Source organism: Impatiens glandulifera, chromosome 1, assembly GCF_907164915.1.
Source record: "Impatiens glandulifera chromosome 1, dImpGla2.1, whole genome shotgun sequence".
NCBI classification, from domain to species: domain Eukaryota; kingdom Viridiplantae; phylum Streptophyta; class Magnoliopsida; order Ericales; family Balsaminaceae; genus Impatiens; species Impatiens glandulifera.
In genome coordinates this window covers 86,605,178-86,628,812 of record NC_061862.1, presented here as the reverse complement: position 1 = coordinate 86,628,812, position 23,635 = coordinate 86,605,178, and the positions used below count along the sequence as shown (strand labels likewise).

At 34.3% G+C, this 23,635-nt stretch overlaps 2 protein-coding genes across 2 annotated transcripts; one reads left to right on the top strand and one right to left on the bottom strand.

Annotated features, from left to right (window-relative positions):
• The first annotated feature begins 567 nt into the window (after positions 1 to 567).
• Positions 568 to 2,927, top strand: LOC124919176 (protein COFACTOR ASSEMBLY OF COMPLEX C SUBUNIT B CCB1, chloroplastic). Its single transcript, XM_047459345.1, has 4 exons — positions 568 to 1,104; positions 1,187 to 1,305; positions 2,446 to 2,598; positions 2,681 to 2,927. Exons 1-4 carry the CDS (start codon positions 676 to 678, stop codon positions 2,865 to 2,867), a joined length of 888 nt encoding a protein of 295 aa, XP_047315301.1. The 5' UTR covers positions 568 to 675; the 3' UTR covers positions 2,868 to 2,927.
• Positions 2,899 to 4,524, bottom strand: LOC124919175 (putative pre-mRNA-splicing factor ATP-dependent RNA helicase DHX16). The gene is made up of 2 exons (XM_047459344.1): positions 3,976 to 4,524; positions 2,899 to 3,888 (listed from the first exon to the last, which is right to left on the bottom strand). The coding sequence occupies exons 1-2, from the start codon at positions 4,390 to 4,392 to the stop codon at positions 3,031 to 3,033; spliced, it is 1,275 nt and encodes a 424-aa protein (XP_047315300.1). The 5' UTR covers positions 4,393 to 4,524; the 3' UTR covers positions 2,899 to 3,030.
• Between the last annotated feature and the right edge of the window lie 19,111 nt (positions 4,525 to 23,635).

Sequence of the window (23,635 nt, the reverse complement as noted above, 5' to 3'; positions counted from 1 at the left end):
TCTATAAACTCGTACAATCTAAATTAAGAATTACTTAAATCATATTCTTTATCTCTTTTTAAATAGTAATTTTTTTAATTAATTTAGGTTAGACTCAAGATTTTTTATTTGACTAGTTTGTCTAAAGTAATATCACATATCATATATAAAATAAAAACATAACTATTATATTAATTGAAAATTTTTAAATAGTTATGAGTGTCATTAAGATGTTATAATGAATGCTAACCTCCTTGGGAAATTTGATGACCCTAATAATTGTCTTAATTGTGTAGATGACAAGAGTCGAAGCCCAAATGATATGGCATCACGGTCAATTAGATTGCGTCATAGTCATTTCCTCTATTATTCTATCTCCCAAATTTTCTTCGTAATTATTTCTCAAATAAAAAAATTGAGAAAATAATATGGTGATTAGTTGTCTTAAGACAATTATAAGGGTAATTTGATCAAATTTCTCCTATATTTAAAGGTGGAATGTGATACCAATAATATTTTTAATAAAATAAAATGTTTAGTTATTAATTATTTAAATGTTTTGAATATGAGATAGAAAGAGGATAAGGCAGTTATAAACGAAAGGTCCAAAGGGGGAAGAAAATGGAAGATTGAACTGAGCAAAATAGAGGAGGGCCGCCTGTGATTGAATTCGGTCGGAGCTTGTGCTAAACGAAAATGGCGGCTAAACTCCTACTCTCTCAATTCCAATTGGGAGGAATATCTCCATCATCTCAACCTCGCTGCTTCCACTATCTAAGCAACTCCAAGGAAATTAGGCGGGACCATCAACTGCCTCAGAGCGATCATCGTCCAAATTCATTATTATTCGTCGCAGGAAGGAAGAAAAGTAGAAGAAGGACGAAAGACAATAACAATTGGAAGAGTAGAGCATCGTCGCCTGCAGTATGCTGTTCTCTAGTTGATTCTCTCAGCAGCGGTACCGACATTATGTACCAACCGCTCTCTGATTCCTTCTCCTCTTCGTTTTTTCTACTGGCAGCGGATAGCGGTTATTCCCTGGCTAGCTATTACACTTCTCTTGGACTCTTTGTGATCTCTGTTCCTGGATTATGGTCACTTATCAAGCGTTCTGTAAAATCAAAGGTCAGAGATGTTGTACCAATTTATTTCACTGTAAGTTATGGTCGTCTTAAACTGGATTTGGATTTGGATTTGGTGATTTCAGATTGTGAAGAAGACCTATGTCCTAGGGCAAGGGAAACTCCCCAATCAGGTGGCTGGCCAAATATTGTCTTTCTTCACTCGGAATAACTTCGCTGTTGTGGATAGAGGAGAGACGATTACGTAAGTAGCTATTGAATCTCCTCCTTTTGTTCATGATTTGAAACTACATTGGTAGGATGATAGTGTGATAGCTCAACCAAACTTACCTAAAGTAAACACTAAACTACTCTTTAGAAGAACTATGACTTAGTTGTTATCAATGTCTCATTCTTGACAAAGAAACTAGAGGTTTGAATCAAGGAGGATAGCATGACACTCCGAAAGTCATGACTTTCACTTTCATTTAAACATTTCTAAGTGGGAATCGAACACGCAATATTTGGTCTCTTAAAAACTATTCTTGGTACTTGAACTACTTTAGTGGGGTTTAACTTTTGACACTTAAAAAGAAACTAGAAGTTTAAACGTAGGGAGCTAACATGACACTCAAGAGTCGCGACATCTATTTCCATTTAAAGTGTTTTAAGTAGAAATCAAACCCTTAATATTTGGTCTTAGTTTTGAGCTATTTAATGGGTTTAATTTTTGACACTTGATAAAGAAACTAGACAAGTTTTCATTTTCTTTAATTTCTATACAAGCTTCATCTTTCATTCCTCATGTACTTGCTCAAAACTATTGCATTTCTTCTCACCACCAAATCCTATATACACAATGTGTGAACAGATTTTGATTTGAACTTAGTACCTTTAGTTTTCAATACCAACCATTTTTTGATTTATTCTCATTCATTTGGAGCATTTGAAAACCATCATATACTTCTACACAGTTTTTTGTTCAAATGTCAATTGAGTAAGGAAAAGAAATTAGCCTTTGAATCCTACAAGCTTTGTGATTTCTTTGATATTGATTCTCACTCTTCACAAAGTATGAATTAAAGCATGCCCTACTGGTTTTATGTCCTTTTAAACCTCATTTTTGCTTTCCAAACTTTTTACACATAAGTTCAATAACACTTTTCACACAAATTTGTGATGATGATAAAATAAAGTTTTCACTTATACACATAATGCAATATATGGTGTCTTCAATTTTCATGAATTTACTCCAACTTGTCCCTTGTTTTGAGTATGTTTATGAAAGCAAAACAGAGATTGAATTGATATCACCTTTTGATCATGTTGAATGGGTTCATTTAACCCAAGGAGAGTCTTTTCTTTTGGATATACTGACTTTTGTTATCATCCTCACTTTCGAAAGGTTTGAGGGCACAATCGTTCCAAATCGAGGACAAGCAGCTCTTCTAACATTTTGCACATGTATCAGCCTAGCAAGTGTTGCTCTTGTTCTCACCATAACAGCACCAGATGTTGGCAACAAATGGTTCTTGATTACTTCCTTAAGTCCATTAGCGTAAGTGCTATTCGTTTACAACTTCAAATCTCAATAGACATCGAAACAATTGCTTAACTCCACTGATTTGAAAATGATGCAGCGGGTTGTATTACTGGAGAAAAGCATCAAGAAAGGAGCAGATACAAGTGAAAATGATCGTGAACGATAATGGAGTGCCATCAGAGATCATTGTTCAAGGTGATGATGTACAAGTTGAAGAAATGAGGAAAGAACTTGAACTCAATGAGAAGGGAATGGTTTATGTCAAAGGAGTTTTTGAACGATAAAATGTCTTAAATTAACATGATGGATGATAACGATGATGAGAAACTGCATTCTCTTTGTTTTGTTTCAAATGTTCAATGGAAGAACGAAAAAGGAACTCTTAATACAAAACACTCTTAATACACTATTAAGCCATATGAAAAATCAAAATGGCTTAATCGAAATTCATTCATCAATCTCCTCCTTGGTTCTATATTGACGAGCCTGTCTCTTCAAGTTACTAACTCCAATCCCAACCCCATCCCCAACCGGTACTGGTTCATCTTCATCCATCGCACACACACCATCACCGTCGCCAATTTCATTTTCCTGCAAACCCTTAACCGCAATCCCAATCGCCATCCGATTCCTCTTGCACGATTCTTTCCTACCCGCCTCATCATCATTTGTATTAGATTGAGATTCTTTCTGCTTCTTCCTAGAACTAAAGACAACAGATTTCGGAAGAAGATCAATTGCAGGAGGACTGCTGCTGTTATTATCAGGTGTGGTTGTCCTCTGCTGCTGATTAAGAAACTCTAGAAGTGCTTTCTTATTCGATTCATCATCCATTTCACTTACCGAATCGAAAGTATAGTGCGTGTACCTTGACGGATTACGCACATGATCTGGAACGCGAGAATCAGAAGACTCAACTGGTGTTATTGTTTCCAACTCCTCCTCCTCCTCCTCTTTGATGTCATCTTGAAGGTGAAACCTTACTCGTTTATCTGCTGATCGATTTTGCGTATTTTCCTTTCTCTTCAGAATGGATTTTAGGTTAAGTGGTGGAGGAGAAGGAGCCTGATTGCCACCAGATGATTCAGCAGCAGCATCTTCTTTAAGACGAAGTTTTGCAGCCGTGTGATTTGCTCGTGGATCTCTTTGGATACTCTCTTTGAATGTATCTGGAAGCTCCTCATAGTAATCCATATCAACTTCATAGTCGTTTTCATCTTTCAGGTACAATCGCTCCTCCTCCACCACCTCCACTGTAGTCGATTCCTTACCAACCGCTACTTTATCATACTCATCTTCTTCTTCCTACAACAAAAGTTTCAATTCAGATCTGGCTACATAATGCATTTCAGTTAACCTAGTAGTAAGTAAATACACTTAATAATATGATACCTCGTAGTCCAAAGTACAGTCAAGGCCTATTGATGAACGAATATCCCATTCTTCCTCACTATGATCGTCCGGTTTAGCCGACAGACATCTAGAAGTTTTGTTAGCCTTATCGTCGTCGTCGTCAGTATCGTTATCATGGACAAAGTCATCTAGGTCTTGAATATCTGCCTCCAGATCTTTATCAGAAAGCAAGGGTGTCTGATCGGTGAAGTTAGAAGCGTCGGATTTGGTATCGGCTTGGTGGAGGAGATCGTGTTTGGATTTGTTTGAATTTCTTCTTTCGATCTCTTCGTCTGTGAGACACCAAAGAGAGGTTAGGGAGGAAGAAGAAGAAGAGGCGGCGGTTGAGGAGGAGGAGGAAGAAGGATTAAGTGAGCCAAAGGCTCTGTCCAATCGCACTCTGAAACTGTCTTCCATGGTTTGGTTGAGATGATGATGATGATGATGATGATGGATGAAGGGGGAGATTCTTAGCTAGGTTTTGAGTCACCACTCACCACCAACACCACCAGCTAGTCACTTCAATTTCATCCACGGCGTTGTCCAATCCTTTCATTTCATTTCTTTTCTTTTTATAAGCATTTGTTCCAATATTTATTCTTATCCTATTATTTTAATATTTATTTTTTATTCTATATATTTTAATAAATTATCTATTATTTAATATAATTTAGTTATAAACTTATTACACAAATCATTAAATAAATAATTATTATTAAGGTTATATAAAATAAGTAACAAGTTAATAAAAAATGAATTTTATAAATTTGTTATTAAAATGATATTACTTGTTTTAATAGGTATTTCTGGAGATTCTATAGACACAATTCTCAGATAATCTCTGGACCTGTTCTTGACCATAACTTTCTCAATTTTTGGTGACTCCGAAAAAAAAAAATATGACTGAAGAATCTATTAACGCACAATTTTCAATAAGGCACCACCAATCATAGTGCAATTGGCTTCACATCTATTGGTAGGGGGTGAATCTATTTTTTTTATGGTAAAATATAATATTACCTTTTTTTTTAATTTGTAATTTAATTCTTTATTTGTTTATCTATTTATTTAAAAAAAACAACAAAACATATTTTTATATACTTGTTTTATACAAAATTTTATTTAATTTTTTAAGATTATTAAAAAAAAAATTCAAGCTCACCCCAACTCAGAATTCTATAACTCTTTGTCTTTTGATGTATTTTTAGAACTTTATATCAATGGAGGCATCTAAAGTTAGAATTAATTTACATTTTTTTTACAACAGCCTATAAATACCATATTGGATCCCTAGAAAACAAAAGACGGATAGCAATTCATCCCATTACCCCATTTTTATTTTTATTTTTATTAAATCACCGAGTTTGTCTTATAGTATAGCTATAGAGTGTTTAGATTACCTTGAAATTTGATACATTAACTCAAAAGGAAGGAGGTCCATAATCTTTGTAAGGATTCCTCGTATCATCATTCTACTTGGGTTAGTCCAATTTGAATAAAACATATTTTTTTGGTATTTTCTATTTTCTTTATGTTTATGTGGATGATGTTGAAATTCTGAAATTGATTACATATTTGAATGTATATTATCTAACCAACTATATTTCCTGAATTCCTTAATTCAATCCCCAATTAAAAACTTCCAATTTTAAAAAAGGAGTTTAATTTGATTGGGATGTGTTCTTAGACCCTTGTTTGAAAATAATGTTGGGCCTTTGGGTCCAGCCCAATTAGGCATTTAATAAAAGAAGCAAAAACTAAGAATGTTGCTCATTCTATCACTTCTGGAGAGAGAAGCCATTCTGCAAAGAAAAGAAGAAACAGAGGAAAAAGAAGAGAAGGAGACAGTAGATCTCTTACATTTTCACCTTCAGGTTCCAATTTCTTGTTGTCTTATATCTAGACTAGCTTGAGTCTAAATGAAATTGGTTTTCTCTGTTTGTATGCCTCAACTTTGGGTTTAAAGTTGAGAAGAACATTTGTATCTGTTTCTTGCTTATAATGAAATTTACTGGTTGGCCCCGTGGTTTTTTACCCTCCAGGTTGAGAGGGTTTTCCACGTAAATATGGTGTTGTTTTTGTTCTGTGTTTGATCTTCTGTTTTAGACTTGGATAAGCTGTGAATTTACCCATCTCACATTGCTAGATTATAGTATAAAAGTAATCTTCGTATCAAAATTCCCAACAAGTGGTATCAGAGCTGTTAGGTTTATTTTTGAAGAGTGCTTTTGTAGGTTGAGATGGAAGGCAATAACACAATGATTCGGTTGACAAATAATAACTGGCAAATTTGGAAATCCAAGATGGAGGATATCCTTCACTGTAAAGACTTGAATGAGCCAGTTGAAAGAGATAGTGCGAAGCCAAAAGATATGTCTAACAGTGATTGGACAAAATTGAACCAGAAAGCGGTCGGCACAATTAGACAGTGGCTTGATGATAGTGTGTACCACCATGTAGCAAGTGAGAAGAGTGCACATGAGTTGTGGAAGAAGCCGGAGTCATTGTATGAGCAGAAAACAGCAGGTAACAAAGCGTTTCTGATTCGAAAGTTAGTAAATTTGAAATTCAGAGAAGGTGCAGGTGTTGATGAGCATTTAAATGAGTTCCAGAGCTTGATTAATCAATTGTCAGTGATGGAGATGACCTTAGAAGATGAGTTGCAAGCTTTATTACTCTTAGGATCATTGCCCGACAGTTGGAAGACATTGGTTGTGACAGTCAGTAATGCAGCTCCGAATGGTGTTCTTACTATGAGTATAGTTACTAGCAGCTTTTTCAATGAGGAGACAAGAAGAAAGTCAACTAATACAAATAGTGCACAAACCCTTGTCACAGAGAACAGGGGAAGAGCTGAATACCGACAAAATCAAGAGGCCATAGCAAGTCCAGAGGCAGATCAAAATCTAAGGGAAGACAGTGTTATCAATGTAGTAAATAAGGTCACATAAAGAAAAATTGTAGAGTCTGGAAAAAACTTCAGAATGAAGACAAAAATCATAAGAAAGATGATGAGATCAGAAATACCACAGCCACAGTAACTGCAGATGATGTAGTAATTATTTCTTGTGAAAAAGAACAATATCTACATGTAGAAAGTCACCAAGGAGTTGAGTGGATAGTTGATACATGTGCTTGCTATCATGCTACACCAAATAGAGAGTTCTTCATGACTTACAAGACTGGAGATCTTTGTACAGTGAAGATGGGTAATACTAGTCACTCGAGCATTGTGGGTATTGGTGATATTTGTTTGCAAACAGAGCTGGGATATTAGTTAACACTAAAAGATGTGCGACATATTCCTGATTTGCGTCTAAACTTGATATCAGGTGATGCATTGGACAAAGATGGATTCAAGCATTATCTTGGAAGTGGAGAATGGAAGCTCAGTAAGGGATCAATGATTGTAGCAAAAGGGAAGTCATGTCACTCCTTATACGGAACTCTCTAAATCTGTGGCATCAACGTCTCGGCCACATGAGTGAGAAAGGGCTGCGAATTCGGGTGAGGAAGCTTCATATCCCCTCAACCAAAGATGAGGTTTTGGATCTATGTGACTACTGCCTTTTGGTAAGCAACACAGAGTCTCTTTTAGTCAAACATCAGAAAGGAAACAAAATGTGCTGTACTTGGTTTATTCTGATGTGTGTGGTCCTTTTGAGGAGGAGTCATTGGGTGACAATCGATACTTTCTAACATTTATTGATGATGCATCTAGAAAGGTGTGGGTTTATTTCATGAGAACGAAAGACCAAGTATTTAATTACTTTCAAGAGTTTCATGTCATGGTAGAAAGAGAGACAAACAATAAGTTGAAATGTCTTCGCTCTGATAACGGGGGAGAGTATATTTCCAAGGAGTTTAAAACATATTGTGTAAAATATGGAATTCGACATGAGAAAATAGTGCCTGGAACTCCACAACACAATGGTGTGGCTGAGAGAATGAATCGCACCATTGTAGAAAAGGTGAGATGCATGCTGAAGATGACAAAGTTGCCAAAACAGTTTTGGGCAGAAGCAGTTCGCACAACTTGTTATCTCATAAACAGGTCACCCTCTGTTCCTTTGAAGTTTGAAATACCAGAAAGTGTATGGTCTAAGAAGAATATTTCATACTCGCATCTAAGGGTGTTTGGATGTAAAGCATATGTGCACATTTCAAAGGAGCAAAGATCCAAGTTGGATGATAAAGCAATTCCATGTATTTTCCTTGGGTATGGAAATGATGAATTTGGGTACAGATTATGGGACCCAGAAAAGAAGAGAATTGTTAGACGCAGAGATGTTGTGTTCTTCGAGGGTCAAAATGGGATAAATCCAGAAATCATTGAGAAGTCAGATAGAGTTAATGAGTCCATAGAACTCATACTAATTCCTTCACATGTACAGTTAACAGTAACCGATGAAGATGAACATAATGAAGAAGTCACTAAGGAAACCTCTGACATGAATGGTAGTAATGATGATGAGACTGTTTATGATGTTCCTGAGCAGGGGGAGCAACATCATCAAGAGGAGCCAAAAGAACCCCCATTAAGAAGGTCTGAGAGAGAGCACGAACCTTCTAAAAGGTACCCTTCTTCAGAGTATATTCTATTGACAGAAGAAGGAGAGACAAAATGTTTTCAGGAGGCACAAGTTCATAAAGACAAAGTTAAGTGGCAGAATGCAATGAAAGATGAGATGAAGTCATTGCAAGAAATGGGCACATATGAGCTGGTGGAACTTCCTAAGGGCCGAAAGGCATTGAGAAACAAATGGGTGTTCAAGCTAAAGAGAGATGAAAATGGAGAAATTATGAAGTATAAAGCTCGACTTGTTGTAAAGGGTTTTGGACAGAAATAGGGCATCGACTTTGAGGAGATTTTTTTTTACCAGTGGTAAAGATGACTTCCATTCGTACAGTGTTAGGTCTAGTAGCTAACTTAGACCTTGAGCTTAAGCAACTTGATGTAAAAACTTCATTTCTTCATGGTAACTTGGAAGAAGAGATCTACATGGTGCAACCAGAGGGTTTTGAAGTGAAAGAAAAGGAGAATGTGGTTTGCAAATTAAAGAAGAGTCTATATGGTTTGAAACAAGCTCCGAGACAGTGGTACAAGAAATTTGACTCTTTTATGATGAGTCATGGGTACTAGAGAACCAAGGCAGATCCGTGTGTTTACTTCAAAAGATTTTCTAATGGAAAGTTTCTGATCCTTTTACTTTATGTTGATGATATGTTGATTGTAGGACATGATGCTGAGAAAATAGCAATGTTGAAGAAGGAGATGTCCAAGACATTTGATATGAAGGACATGGGCTAAGCACGTCAGATATTGGGAATGCAGATTAGTCGTGACAGAAAGGCTAAGAGACTTTGGTTGTCACAAGAGAAATACATTGAAATGGTGCTTGAAATATTCAACATGCAAGGAACAAAGGAAGTAAGTTGTCCACTTCCTAGCCATTTTAAATTGAGCAAGAAGATGTGTCCATCAACAGAGAAAGAAAATGATGAAATGTCAAGTGTTTCATACTCTTCAGTTGTAGGGAGTTTGATGTATGCAATGGTTTGCACTAGGCCAGATATAGCGCATGCAGTCGGTGTGGTAAGTAGGTTCCTCTCTAATCCAGGAAAACAACATTGGGAAGCAGTGAAGTGGATTCTTAGATATCTAAGAGGCACTTCTAATTTGTGTTTGAGTTTTGGAAATGGTGAAACTGTGTTAGAAGGTTACACAGATGCTAATATGGCTGGAGATCTAGATCACAGAAAATCCACTTTGGGTTATGTGTTTACTTTTGCAGGGGGAGCCGTGTCATGGCAATCCAAGTTGCAAAAATGTGTGGCTTTATCAACAACAAAAGCAGAATACATTGCAGCAACTGAAGCTGGTAAGGAGTTATTATGGATGATTAGATTTCTCTCAGAGCTTAGTATGCAACAAGAAGATGCAATTGTTTTCTGTGATAGCCAGAGTGCCATAGATTTGAGCAAGAATGCTACATATCATTCCAGAACTAAACATATTGATGTGAGGTTTCATTGGTTAAGAGATGTAATAGAAAACCAGCAGATGAAGTTGAAGAAAATCCACACGGATAAGAACCCGTCAGACATGTTTACGAAGATTGTTTCAAAAGACAAGCTCGAGCTCTGTTGTCGGCTTGTCGGCATGAATACCAAGTGATGACTTGAAGATCGGTGTACCTCTTTCTGTGGGCTGGAGGGGGAGATTGTTGGGCCTTTAGGTCCAGCCCAATTAGGCATTTAATAAAAGAAGCAAAAACTAAGAATGTTGTTCATTCTATCACTTATAGAGAGAGAAGCCATTCTGCAAAGAAAAGAAGAAACAGAGGAAAAGAAACAGAGGAAGAAGAAAAGAAGGAGACAGTAGATCTCTTACATTTTCACCTTCAGGTTCCAATTTCTTGTTGTCTTATATCTAGACTAGCTTGAGTCTAAATGAAATTGGTTTTCTCTGTTTGTATGCCTCAACTTTGGGTTTAAAGTTGAGAAGAACATTTGTATCTGTTTCTTGCTTATAATGAAATTTGCTAGTTGACTCCGTGGTTTTTTACCCTCCAAGTTGAGAGGGTTTTTCACGTAAATATGGTGTTGTTTTTGTTCTGTGTTTGATCTTCTGTTTTAGACTTGAATAACCTGTGAATTTACCCATCTCACATTGCTAGATTACAGTATAAAAGTAATCTTCGTATCAAAATTCCCAACAAATAATGGCCTAAGACCAATCATATTATTGTATATGAATGTTACAGAGAGTTATAACTTCAAAGGATTGCATCTTAAATATTTTTGAATTTTTTATATTTGGTAGAAGAACACCTCTTGATTTTTCTCAAATTTTTTCTCAAATTTCTCTAATTATTATGGTCATGTAACGATAAATTATTGTTATCATGTTATTTAACAGTTTTGTTCAGCCGAATTTTGGATGTTTTTTTTTGTGTTTTTAGTGTAATGCGTTTTTTTTATTTGATTGTTTACTGAAAATATTATTTTAAAAAAAAAATCTTAGTTTGGGTCTGCTTGGTTGTATTTTTATCTTTTACATGACTTATTTGATCCATAACTTTTATTCTAGGTTTTCAAAAATTATCGGATCAATATATTATGTTTAGAAAATTATTTTCAACAATAAACAATTTTTTTTCTTATTCATGCTATGTTTGTTTAGACTTTTAAAAATTCATATCCATTATTCACATGTTGACTCCTATGCCTTAGTATAATTTTTTGCAAGTATTCATCCATTTTGCATGCTACCGAGGTGTTCCCTAATGTGGATCAATCAAAATTCAGCAGTATTATTATATTAATAAATTAAAACAGAGTTAAAAGGAAAAGAGATACAACCCGAAATCCGTATTTCATTCCGTGTTCAGCAAAAGCGGAAAGGAGTGAAGCTTCCTTCGCTTCACTCCATTTTACATGACCCATTGAAGAGACGGTTTACACCGTTTTACATGAGGTTGTCCATGTAAAACTGATTGACATATATTCATTGTTGAGTGAAGCGAACTTTATTTGACTCCGATTTATAAATTATGTTTATATATTTATTTGTGATGTATTTAAATGATTAAATAATAATTCATATAATTTTTTTTTTGATATATATAAAATAATAATTATGAATTAATATAATTTTATTTCAGATTTGTTTAAAATAATAATAATAAATTATGTGATTTAAGATATATAAATTAATTTTTATGAATCATTATAATTATATTTTATAATGTTGATATCTTCAAATGAATTTGTACAAATTATTTCATAATTTATATATTTATATATTCAATATGCATAATTTGTTTGTAATGTATTGAAATATATTTGGACAAATTATTTAAAATTTTAAAAATTTATATAATTATATAATTATATATTAAATATATACCTATAACAACATATTTTTAATTATTTTTTAAAGATATTTAAATTATTTTGTAAATATATTTAAATGAATTTTTAAAACAAAATATTAAAAAAAATTTAATATATTTAAATGAATTTATAAAACAAAATATTTAAAAATTTATTTGTAAGATATTTTTAAAAAATTATTTAAATTATTTTATATTTTATATAATTATATATTAAATATATATAAATGTTCATGTAAAATCACTAACATGTTTATGTAAAAACATTTATACGTTCATGTAAAAACATTTATGCACTCATGTAAGTCTGCAAAAGAATAAAAAAAAATGAAACAAGCGCTAGGTGAAGCTTGCTTCACTAGATATTACAACGCTCAAATGAGTAAAAACAAGCACTACCTGGTGAAGTTTGCTTCACTAAATATTTGCAGCGCTGAAAGAAGTGAAGCAAACTTCATATTTACATTTGTAAAATATTTAAATGAATTTACTTTAATTATTTTATATGATTATATATTAAATATATATATATAAACACATGTTCAAAAAAATTTTTAATATATTTAAATGAATTTGTAAAACAAAATATTTTAAAATTTATTTGTAAGATATTTAAAAATATATATTTAAATTATTTTATATTTTATATAATTATATATTAAAAATATATAAATGTTAATGTAAAACAACTAACACATTTATGTAAAAATATTTATACGTCATGTAAAAGCATTTATGCTTTCATGTAAGTCTGCAAAAGAATAAAAAAATAAAACAAATGCTACTCGGTGAAGCTTGTTTCACTAGATATTTACAGCGCTCAAATGAGTGAAACAAACCCTACCTAGTGAAGCTTGGCTTCACTCAATATTTGCAGCACTAATAGAAGTAAATCAAACTTCACTAGATATTTACATTTATAAGATATTTAAATAAATTTACTTTAATTATTTTATATGATTATATATTAGATATTTATATATAAAACAACATGTTAAAAATTTTTTGTAATATATTTAAATTAATTTGTAAAATAAAATATTTAAAAATTTATTTGTAAGATATTTAAAAAAAATTATTTAAATTATTTTATATTTTATATAATTATATATTAAATATATATAAATGTAATGTAAAACCAATAACACATTTATGTAAAAACATTTATACGTTCATGTAAAAGTATTTACGCTTTTATGTAAGTCTACAAAAGAATAAAAAAATGAAACAAGCGCTACCCGGTGAAGTTTGCTTCACTGGGTATTTACAGCGCTCAAATGAGTGAAACAAGCACTACATAGTGAAGCTTGCTTCACTCAATATTTGCAGCGCTGATAGAAGTGAAACAAACTTCACTGGGTATTAAAAGTGAAGTGAAGTTCACTGAAATAATAATTTAAATAAATTGACATTTTTCTGTTGCACTCTCATTATTTACTTTCTCTTATCGATTTTTCAAACCCTAGCACGAATCTTCTCCACTACAATTTTTTGGCAAAAACGACATTTGATGGGGGTGGCGTCGAAGGTTCTTTTTGGTCTTTGAGATAATGTTAATGCAACATTGAATCCCTTGAAGTGTGTAGCGATTTGTTGTTGTACTTCTGCGATTTCTCTGTTAAAAATCGCCCGTCGAGTTTTTGTCTTCTTTTTGTAGATCTAGATAAACCAGATCTGCAAGAGAGTGTTCATCTTCTTTTCTATTTTTAATCGTCTTCTCAAAGTGTCCGGATTATGGGTGTAAATGAGTCGAGCCGCTCGGTCAAAGCTTGATTCGAGTTCGGTAAAAATCGAATTCGAGTCGAGCTTGAGCCAGCTCGTTTAAAATTCAAGCCGAATTTGAGCTTAGGTAAGACTCCCTTGATGGCTCGTCGAGATTTTTCGAGCCTAATCATATTTTTTTTATTATATTTTATTTTTTAATGAAAATTTAAAACACCCATAAGACTATTTATGGGCTTATTGTTTATTATACCGATTTCAAAATTATTGGTACATAAAATTATGGGCTCATTTTTTATTGGCTCGGCTCGAGCTCGAGCTCGATCGAGCTTTTAATATTAAGCTCGAACTCAGTTCAATCAAATAACCATAGGCTCGAGTTCAGCTCGATAGGCTCGATAAACTCGAAGCTCGAATTTAAATATATTTATATATATAAATATCTTATATTAAAAAAAATATAAATCAACATTCATAAATCACTAGTTCACCAAAATAATATTTCATATCCTTAGTTACATATTAATAAAAAAAGACAACCATAAATCAAAATATAGCTCATAAAACATAAAATTTCAGCAGCATGCGTCATGTGTGTTCATCTCAAATTTCAGCAACATGCGTGGTTATCTCAATCAAAAATTCTCGATCATACAACATGTATTCCTATATAATTCAATAACATAAAGTTATAGTATACTCAAATAATAATATAATAATTTCACTAGAAAAACAAATTAAACAAATTAGAAAGAACTAAAATATAATTTACCTTAAGAGTTGGATGTTAAAAAAATAATTTCTTGATAAGTTTTTTGCTTCTGTAAAAAGAAATAATCATATAAGTGATTAAAATTTAGTTTCTAATTTAGATAACTAATAATGAAACTTAACGTACCTTAGTCTTTTTTTTCAGTCCATGTATATGTCAGGGCCAATCTCCCCCACATAGTAGAGTTTGCACCGTGTCTGGAGAAAGTGATGTGCGATAAGAATTAATAACTCTAGTTTCTGCACTAAATGTGGCTTTTGAAGCCACTGAACTCACTGGAATAGCTAAAATATCAGCGATTATCTTTGACAATATCGGATATTGCATTCTATTCATCCTCCACCATTCTAAACATGAATTTTTTTTAACAATCTCGTTCTTCTTTAGACAGATTTAGGGCTTCGAAACGAGATGTAAGTTTGTTGAAGAAGTATCAATGGACAGTTTTTTGAGTCTTCTTGTAAAATAGTTTTGAAAAATAAAATACTTTATAGTAAAATAAAAATACTTTTATATCTTATAAAATATAATATATTGTGATTACATATATTAAATAATATTAAATATAATTATATTTTTTTTATTTGATTTTTAAAAATATATTTCCGTAATTAAATTAATATCAATATATTTATTTCCTTATAAGTATTATATAATATATATTTTTTAATTTAGAAATATTATTCTGGTATATCTTGATATACCAAAATATTGAAAATCTTATACCAAAAAATTTAGAAATATTATTCTGGTATATCTTGATATACCAAAATATTGAAAATCTTATACCTTTTATGTACCAACAATTTTGGTATCGATATAATAAACAAAAAACTCATAAATAGTCTTATGGTGTTTTAAATTTTTATTAAAAAATAAAATATAATAAAAAATATATGATTAGGCTCGAAAAAGCTCAACGAGCCATCAAGCGAGTCTTACCTAAGCTCGAATTTGGCTCAAATCTTAAACGAGTTGGCTCGAGCTCGGCTCGAATTCGATTTTGACCGAACTCGAATCGAGCTTTGACCGAGCGGCTCGACTCATTTACACCCCTAGTCCGGATAAAGACGTATATTAACCAGGTAAAACCCTAAACGATCTTCTCGTATTTCTTAACAGTTAAAATGTTGACTTTCTTTAACAACTATTGTGCCAAAATACTTCATATTATTCATTATTCATCAACATTAATACTACTCATAAATACTAATAATATATTTGGACTCTTAGATCCCTTGAAGCGTGTAGTTATTTGCAGTTGGATATCTGCGATTTCTCTGATACAAATTGTCCGTCAGGATTTTGTCTTCTTTCTACAAATTTGTTACAATATAGAATGAATTTTGATATATTCGCTTAAATAGCCAAGTGCGATCTAAATGTTATAATTATTTTTTCATTTTTTATGTGTCAAATAGCTATAATTGATAGCTACTAATTGATCGTCTACATCTTAATTTTAGGTGCCTACAACACTCAGATTTGTATTGGACTGCGAAATGTTGGATTATTTGATGGAAAATGATTTGATTTACAGGTTAATGTTGTCCTATCTTTTAATTACCTAATCTTTTCCAATGGAGTTGTTAATGGATAACTCGTAAACTTGTTTTATTTATGTTTGTGCAGATTATTGGTGAAATATCTATGCCATAAGCAAAATTTAAAGCGATGGAATTCGTTGGATTTACTGAAAGTCTAACTGTAAGTTGATCAAACAATTTTCACGAGATCGGAGTATACAAATTTTGTTCATTGGTAACCTAGTACTTTTTGTTTGTCTTGTTTCTATAAAGATGAAAAAAATGATGACCTTGTGTAACATGGTTGTTGAAGTTGGAGGCAAAAACAGAGTTGTACCTGCTGATTCAACCACGCATGAGTACCTTAAGGTCAGTTATTTTTGTTGTTTTTGGCACAATTAGAATCCCACATCGAAAGATGATGGGAGTGAAAGAAGTTTCTTAGTATATAAAAGAAACTATATTCACAATTAGCAGAAATCCCACATTGGAAGATGATGGGAGTTGGGGAAGTTTCTTAGTGTATAAAAGAAACTCTCCCCTCTTTGGTTTATTGCACCCAAATTTGTATCTCTTCTTCCTTATTAATTGATAGCCTTAGTGCTCGGAGACGTAGGCAACATTTTGGCCGAACTCCGTTATCAAATTCTGTTAGTGTGTAAGTTTGCGGTGGAGATCTTTGATGGAACTGGGCATTTCGGCATGTGGCAAGGTGAGGTTCTATATTGTCTTTTTCAGCAGGGTCTAGATGTTGCTATTGAGGTCGGAAAGCCAGATGGTATAGAAGAAAAAGAGTGGAGTATCATGAATCGATTGGCGTGCGGAACAATTCGGTCGTGCCTGTCCAGAGAGCAGAAGTATGCTGTGAAGAATGAAACTTCTGCACAGAAACTGTGACAAGCATTGGAGGACAAGTTTCTGAAGAAGAGTGGTCAGAATAAGCTCCTTATGAAGAAGCGACTATTCCGGTTTGAATACCAATCAGGTACTACGATGAATGAGCATATAACTAAGTTTAATCAGTTAGTAGCGGATTTGTTAAACCTTGACATTAGGTTTGAGGATGAAGATTTGGCTTTGATGTTGCTATCGTCCCTTCCTGATGAATTTGAACATTTAGAAACAACGTTACTTCATGGGAAGGGAAATGTTTCTCTTGATGCTGTAAGTTCTGCTTTATATAGTCATGAATTGAGAAAGCAGGATAAAAGGAAAAACAAAGTAGATACAGCAGATGAAGCATTGATGGTCAGGGGCCGTCAGCAGAGCAAATCAAAAGGGAAAGGAAGAAGATCTGAAAGTAGAGTTGCCAAAGATGAATGTGCTTTCTGTCGTGAGAAAGGACATTGGAAGATTAACTGCCCAAAGTTGAAGAAGAAAGAGAAAGATTCTGAAGATGCGAATGTTGCAGAAAACAAAGGTGATGCAGATTCAGAATACTCTTTATCGATGTCACACACAATATCACATCCTGATGCGTGGATATTGGACTCAGCCTGCACTTATCATATGACACCAGTTCGAAAATGGTTCTTTGACTTTAAGGAGCTAGATGGTGGAGTTGTTTACATGGGAGATGCTAATACATGTAAAATAAAGGGGATAGGTTCAATCAAGCTGAGGAATGATGACGGATCCACCAGAATTATTAGAGATGTTCGGTACATACCGAATATGAAAAAGAATCTCATTTCTTTGGGGGCCTTGGAGTCGAAAGGTCTGCATGTGAAATTGGAAAATGGAGTTCTTAAGGTAATATCTGGAGCGCTAGTGATGTTGAAAGCTATCAGGAAGAGTAATAATTTGTATTATTATCAAGGTAGTACAGTAAATGGGACATCATGTGTATCAACTTCCGGGAGCAGTAAAGAGTTAGAGGCAACAAAGCTATGGCATATGCGATTGGGGCACGCTGGTGAGAAATCTATACAAACTCTTGTCAAGCAAGGATTGTTGAAAGGTACAAAAATTTGTAAGTTAGATTTTTGTGAATATTATATTCTGGGAAAACAAAGGCGAGTAAAATTTGGCACTGCTATGCATAATACCAAGGGTATTTTGGAATACGTGCACTCAGATGTCTGGGGACCTGCCAAGACTCCTTCTCTTGGAGGTAGACATTATTTTGTTACTTTTGTTGACGATTTTTCCAGAAGAGTATGGGTGTTTACGATGAAGAACAAAGGTGAAGTGTTTGAGATTTTTCTTAAAAAACTCAAGTTGAAGACGAGACAGGAAGAAAGATCAAAGTTCTCCAGACTGATAACGGTGGAGAATACAAGAATGATCCATTCCAGAAGTTATGCCAAGAGTGTGGCATAGTTCGACACTTCACAGTTAGAAAAACACCACAGCAGAATGGAGTATCGGAACGTATGAACAGGACATTGGTGGAAAAAGTTCGATGTATGTTGTCTAATGCTGGGTTAGACAGGAAATTTTGGGCAGAAGCTGTGTCATACGCTCAACATTTGGTAAATCGCCTACCATCATCTGCACTTGGTGGCAAGACTCCATTAGAGGTATGGTCTGGAAAATCTGCAACTGATTATGACTCTTTGCATATTTTTGGTTCTGCTGCATATTATCATGTAGTTGAATCAATGTTGGATCCACGAGGAAAGAAGGCTCTTTTTATGGGATTTAATACGGGAGTTAAAGAATATCGCCTCTGGTGTTTGGATGCAAAGAAAACCATTATCAGTAGAGATGTTACTTTTGATGATTATTCAATGTTGAATAAGGTAACACCAGACAAAGTTGATTGTACTCCGCGACAGGTGGAGTTTGAGCAGATAAAGATAAGCCCAATAATTAGTGACTCTCCGACGATAGACGAAGAGTTAAATGAGGAAGAGGTTCCAACCCAAGAACCTTCAGAACAAAGTGAATCAATTGTTGTTAATAGGCCAAGACGAGTTATTCAAAAACCAGGTCGGTTTGTTGACATGGCGGCCTATGCACTTCTAGTCGTAGATGATGTTTCATCCACTTTTTCAGATGTCAGTCGAAGTATTGAAAATGGGAAAAGGAGAGGTGTTATGGAAGATGGGATGCAATCTATTCAGAAGAATGAGACATGCAAGTTGAGTCATCTACGAAAAGAGAAGAAGGCTATTGGTTGTAAATGGATATTTGCTAAGAAAGAAGGATTTCCTGAAAAATTTGATGTTCGTTACAAGGAAAAATTGGTAGTTAAAGACTACGCTCAGAAGGAAGGAGGTGATTATAATGAGGTACTTTCTCCTGTTGTTAAACACTCTTCCATTAGAATTTTGTTGGCCTTGATAGCGCAGATGAATTTGGAGCTAGCTCAACCAGATGTGAAGACCGCAGACATACACGGTCATTTGAATGAGGAAATCTACATTTATCAACCAGATGGATTCAAAGTTGCTGATAAAGAAAATTGGGTTTGCAAGTTGAACAGATCATTGTACAGGTTGAAGCAATCGTCGAGACAATGGTACAAGCGACTTGATAAGTTTATGATTGAGCACAAGTACACAAGAAGCAGATTCAGTTCATGTGTGTATTTGCGCAAACTGCAAGATGAGTCTTATATCTATTTACTCTTTTACGATGATGATATGTTGATAGCATCAAAGAGCCAATATGAAGTTGACAAATTGAAGGCTCAATTGGGTAGAGAGTTCAAGATCAAAGACATTGGGAAAACCAAATCTAATTGTTTAGATTTGGTAAACACATTCCGCGTTTGAGTCGGCGCTGAAGAGCGCCAATTGGAAGCACTGAAGGTTTATTTTTTAATATTGAAGATTAGTATTTGGATATTGTGCCAAGGTGGAGATTTGTTGTTTTTGGCACAATTAGAATCCCACATCGAAAGATGATGAGAGTGAAAGAAGTTTCTTAGTATATAAAAGAAACTATATTCACAATTAGCAGAAATCCCACATCGGAAGATGATGGGAGTTGGGGAAGTTTCTTAGTGTATAAAAGAAACTCTCCCCTCTTTGGTTTATTGCACCCAAATTTGTATCTCTTCTTCCTTATTAATTGATAGCCTTAGTGCTCGGAGACGTAGGCAACATTTTGGCCGAACTCCGTTATCAAATTCTGTTAGTGTGTTCATTATTTTGTTTTCTTCTTTTGTGGTTCTGTCAGGGTTTTTCCCCAACAATTTTATATGGATGTTTTTGGTTATTTGCAGAACAAAATGTTCATTTAGTTATTTCGTTTGTTCGTCTCTATGCCTCCTGTAGTTTGTTGTGATAGATTTTGTTTTGCCTTAGTGCATGTGCAGTCTGTTCTTTGGCTTTGTGCAGGTGCAAGTACATATCTTTAGGGTGCAGATCTACAGTCCGACTACCCTTTCTAGGGACGCAGATCTCGCTTGCTATGGCTAGTCGAGTTCTATTTCAAGTGCTAACGTTTTGGTGCAAATGTTGAAGCAGTTCCTCGTTGAATAGGTGCAGGCGTAGTTCATCCCTGATGTCTGTTGTTTGCTGCAGGTTACATGTTATGCAGTTGTTGTGTATTGTGCAGGTCGTAGGTTACAAGTTGTGCAGTTGTTGTTTGATGCAATCGCAGTTCATCCCTGTTATAACGGATGCGAGAACAATGATAATAATAACAGTAAAAGACAGAATGAAAGCAACACCCGATTTAACGTGGTATCCTGCAAAAGTGCTGACTAATCAATGGACAGAGCCACTGAAAAATATTCCACTATAATCGTTAACACAGATTACATATACTTAATAGTTCAAGAGAAAATAACACCCAAGCCCTTTATTTATAGGGCCAGGTCAAGACATTTTTCTTGCTCACTTTCTATGTGGGACAAACACCCAAAAAGAATATTCTAGGCAAAGAAACCAACAATCCCTATTGTGTGGTATGTTGTAGGTGTTGTTTCTTCATCTTCTTGTGGAAGTGCATGCTGATCTAATGTGTGAGACTGTGCAGGTGCAGTTGCTGGTTTTTGTGTGGGTTGAAGGTTGTGTGGCTGCTGGTATTGTGAAGACCATAGGCTTTCTAGTGTAAGTGCAAATCTTCTTTTTTTTCAATTTTATTTTCTAATTTAATATCTCACAAATATAGAATAAAATTATTTTATAGCACCAATCTTATTCTTGCCACTACATGCTTTAGAAAAATTGAGTGCCCAAAATATTGTTGAAACATCAATTTGTATATATGTATTATTTATATATCACAAACTTTGTCCATCGTTGTTTCTTTTTCATATTATTCTTATTGTATTTTGAGCTTCATTTCTTTTAACACCTTTTGTTGAAAAATGCAGCTAGATATCTAGAAAATAACGAGTTTCTCTTAAGATCATGGAGAACACTATTGTTATGCATTCTATTTTAGATTTAACATGTTATGATTCTATTTATCCTATTCAAAAGATTACATGGCTTAATCAAATAATTGTTTATTTTTCTCATGGACAGGAAGAAGATTATATATGATGTGAGAATGTAGAGTATAATGCAGGTGCATATACATATTTTTGGGGTGTAGGCCTGTAGTCCGACTGCCCTTCCTAGAGACGCGGATCTCGCCTGCTATAGCTGGTCGAGTTCCATTTTAGATGTTGGCGTCTTGATTCAGGTTCTAGAGTAGTCCCTCCTTGAATAGGTGCATCCGTAGTTCATTCCTGATGTTTTTTGTTTGTCGCAGGTTGCAGGCTGTGCGACTGTTGTGTATTGTGCAGGCTATAGGCTTTGCTGGTGTAGTTGTAGTTCAACCACAATGTTTGTGGTCCGTTGCAAGTGATGGTTCTTCATTTGCTTGTGGAAACGGATGTTGTTGTACTATGTAAGACTGTGCAAGTGTGGTTGCTAGTTCTTGTGCGGGTTGTAGGTTGTGCGTTAGTAGTATCGTGCAGACCGTAGGCTTTCTAGTGCAGGTGCAAGTCTATTTATAGTCTGATTTTAGTTGCAGTTTGCGGTCAGTTGCCTCACTGTGGTTGACGATTGTAGTCGGAGGTTGTGCGGTTGCTAGCATTGTGTGCAAAATGCAAGTTCCTACTGGTGCAGGTTAGCTGGTCTTCTAAGTGCAGTTGGTTGCGCAGGTTCGATATCATGGTCGTGCAGGTCTAAAATTGTGATCGTCTGCTATCTGCGTTCTTGATTATCACATGACTGACTCTCGTTAGTCCAGTGTCCCAATTCGGACAAGGGGAAGCTCCAAGGCCCTCTCGGTTAAAGATATCGGACATGACTAAATTCGTTACTATTCTAAGATATTTTCTACAATAAGTGCACAATTTTGTTGTTGCTACTGCAAATAAGACTTAGTAACTATTTTCAAATTAATTTGTCTTAGAATTATCGTTTTTGTTGTGGTGTCTGAAGCTTGTAGTACTATTCTAACATTTTTATCATAATAATAAGACATGTTCATATGGTTTGAAAACTCGATGAGAAAGAAAATGTATAATAGGAGTGTAGCAAACAAAATTTATGTTAATTTAAATACATCATAAATAAAATAACAAATATATTTTCTTATATAATTATATTTAATATATAATTATATATAATATAAAATAATTAGTATTTTTATTTACAGAGTCAAATGAAGCAAGCTTCATATTAATTATTTACGGAATCAAATGAAGCAAGCTTTATTCAGTTTACATTGTAAATAGAAGTAAACAAGTTTCACTCATGTGCGCTTCATTCATTTTTTTTTATATTATAAATAAAAGTGAAACAAACTTCACTCATTTAAGCTTGTTTCACCTCTTTTTAAATTGTAAATAAAAGTGAATCTACCTTCACTCATTTGCGCGTGTTTCACTTTTATTTACATTGTTAATAAAAATGAAGTTAGTTTCACTAAATTAATAATTTAAATAAAAAGAAATTTTGTTTGTTGCACTCCTTTTATTCATTTTCTCTCTTTTCGATTTTTCAAACCCTAGCAACATGTCTGCAAGTCTTATTATTATGATACAAATTATAAAATAGTATTACAAGCTTTAGACACCATAACAAAACTATAATTCTAAAACAAATTAATTTAAAAATAGCTACTAAGTCTTATTCATAGTAGCAATAACAACATTGTGCACTTATTGTAGAAAATCGCTTGGATTAGTAATGAAACTAGTCATGTCTGATATCTTTAGCCCAGAGGGCATTAGAGCTTCCCCTTGTCTAGATTGGGACACTAGACTAACGGGAGCTAGTCATGTCAGAATCAAGAACGTAGATAGTAGACGATCATAGTTTTAGACCTGCACAACCATGATATTGGACTTGCGCAACCAACTGCACTTAGAAGACCAGCAAACATGCACTTGCACTTGTAGGAACTTGTAGCTTGCACAAAATGCTAGCAACCGCATAACCTCCAACTACAATCTTCAACCATAGTGAGGCAACCGACTGCAAACTACATCTAAAATTAGACTACAAGTAGACTTGCACCTGCACTAGAAAGCATGCGGCCTGCACAACCTGCAACCCGCACAAGAACCAGCAACCGCATTTGCACAGTCTCACATAGTACTTCAGCAGGCGCTTCCACAAGCAGATGAAAAACTAACACCTGCAACAGACCACAAACAGTAGGGATGCAAAGCCTACGGCCTACACAATACACAACAATTGCACAACCTGCAACCTGCAACAAACAACAAACATCAGGAATGAATTACGCTTGCACCTATTCAACGATGGACTGCTCTAACACTTGCACCAAGACGCCAACACCTGAAACGGAACTCGACCAACTGCAGCATGTGAAATCCGCGTCTC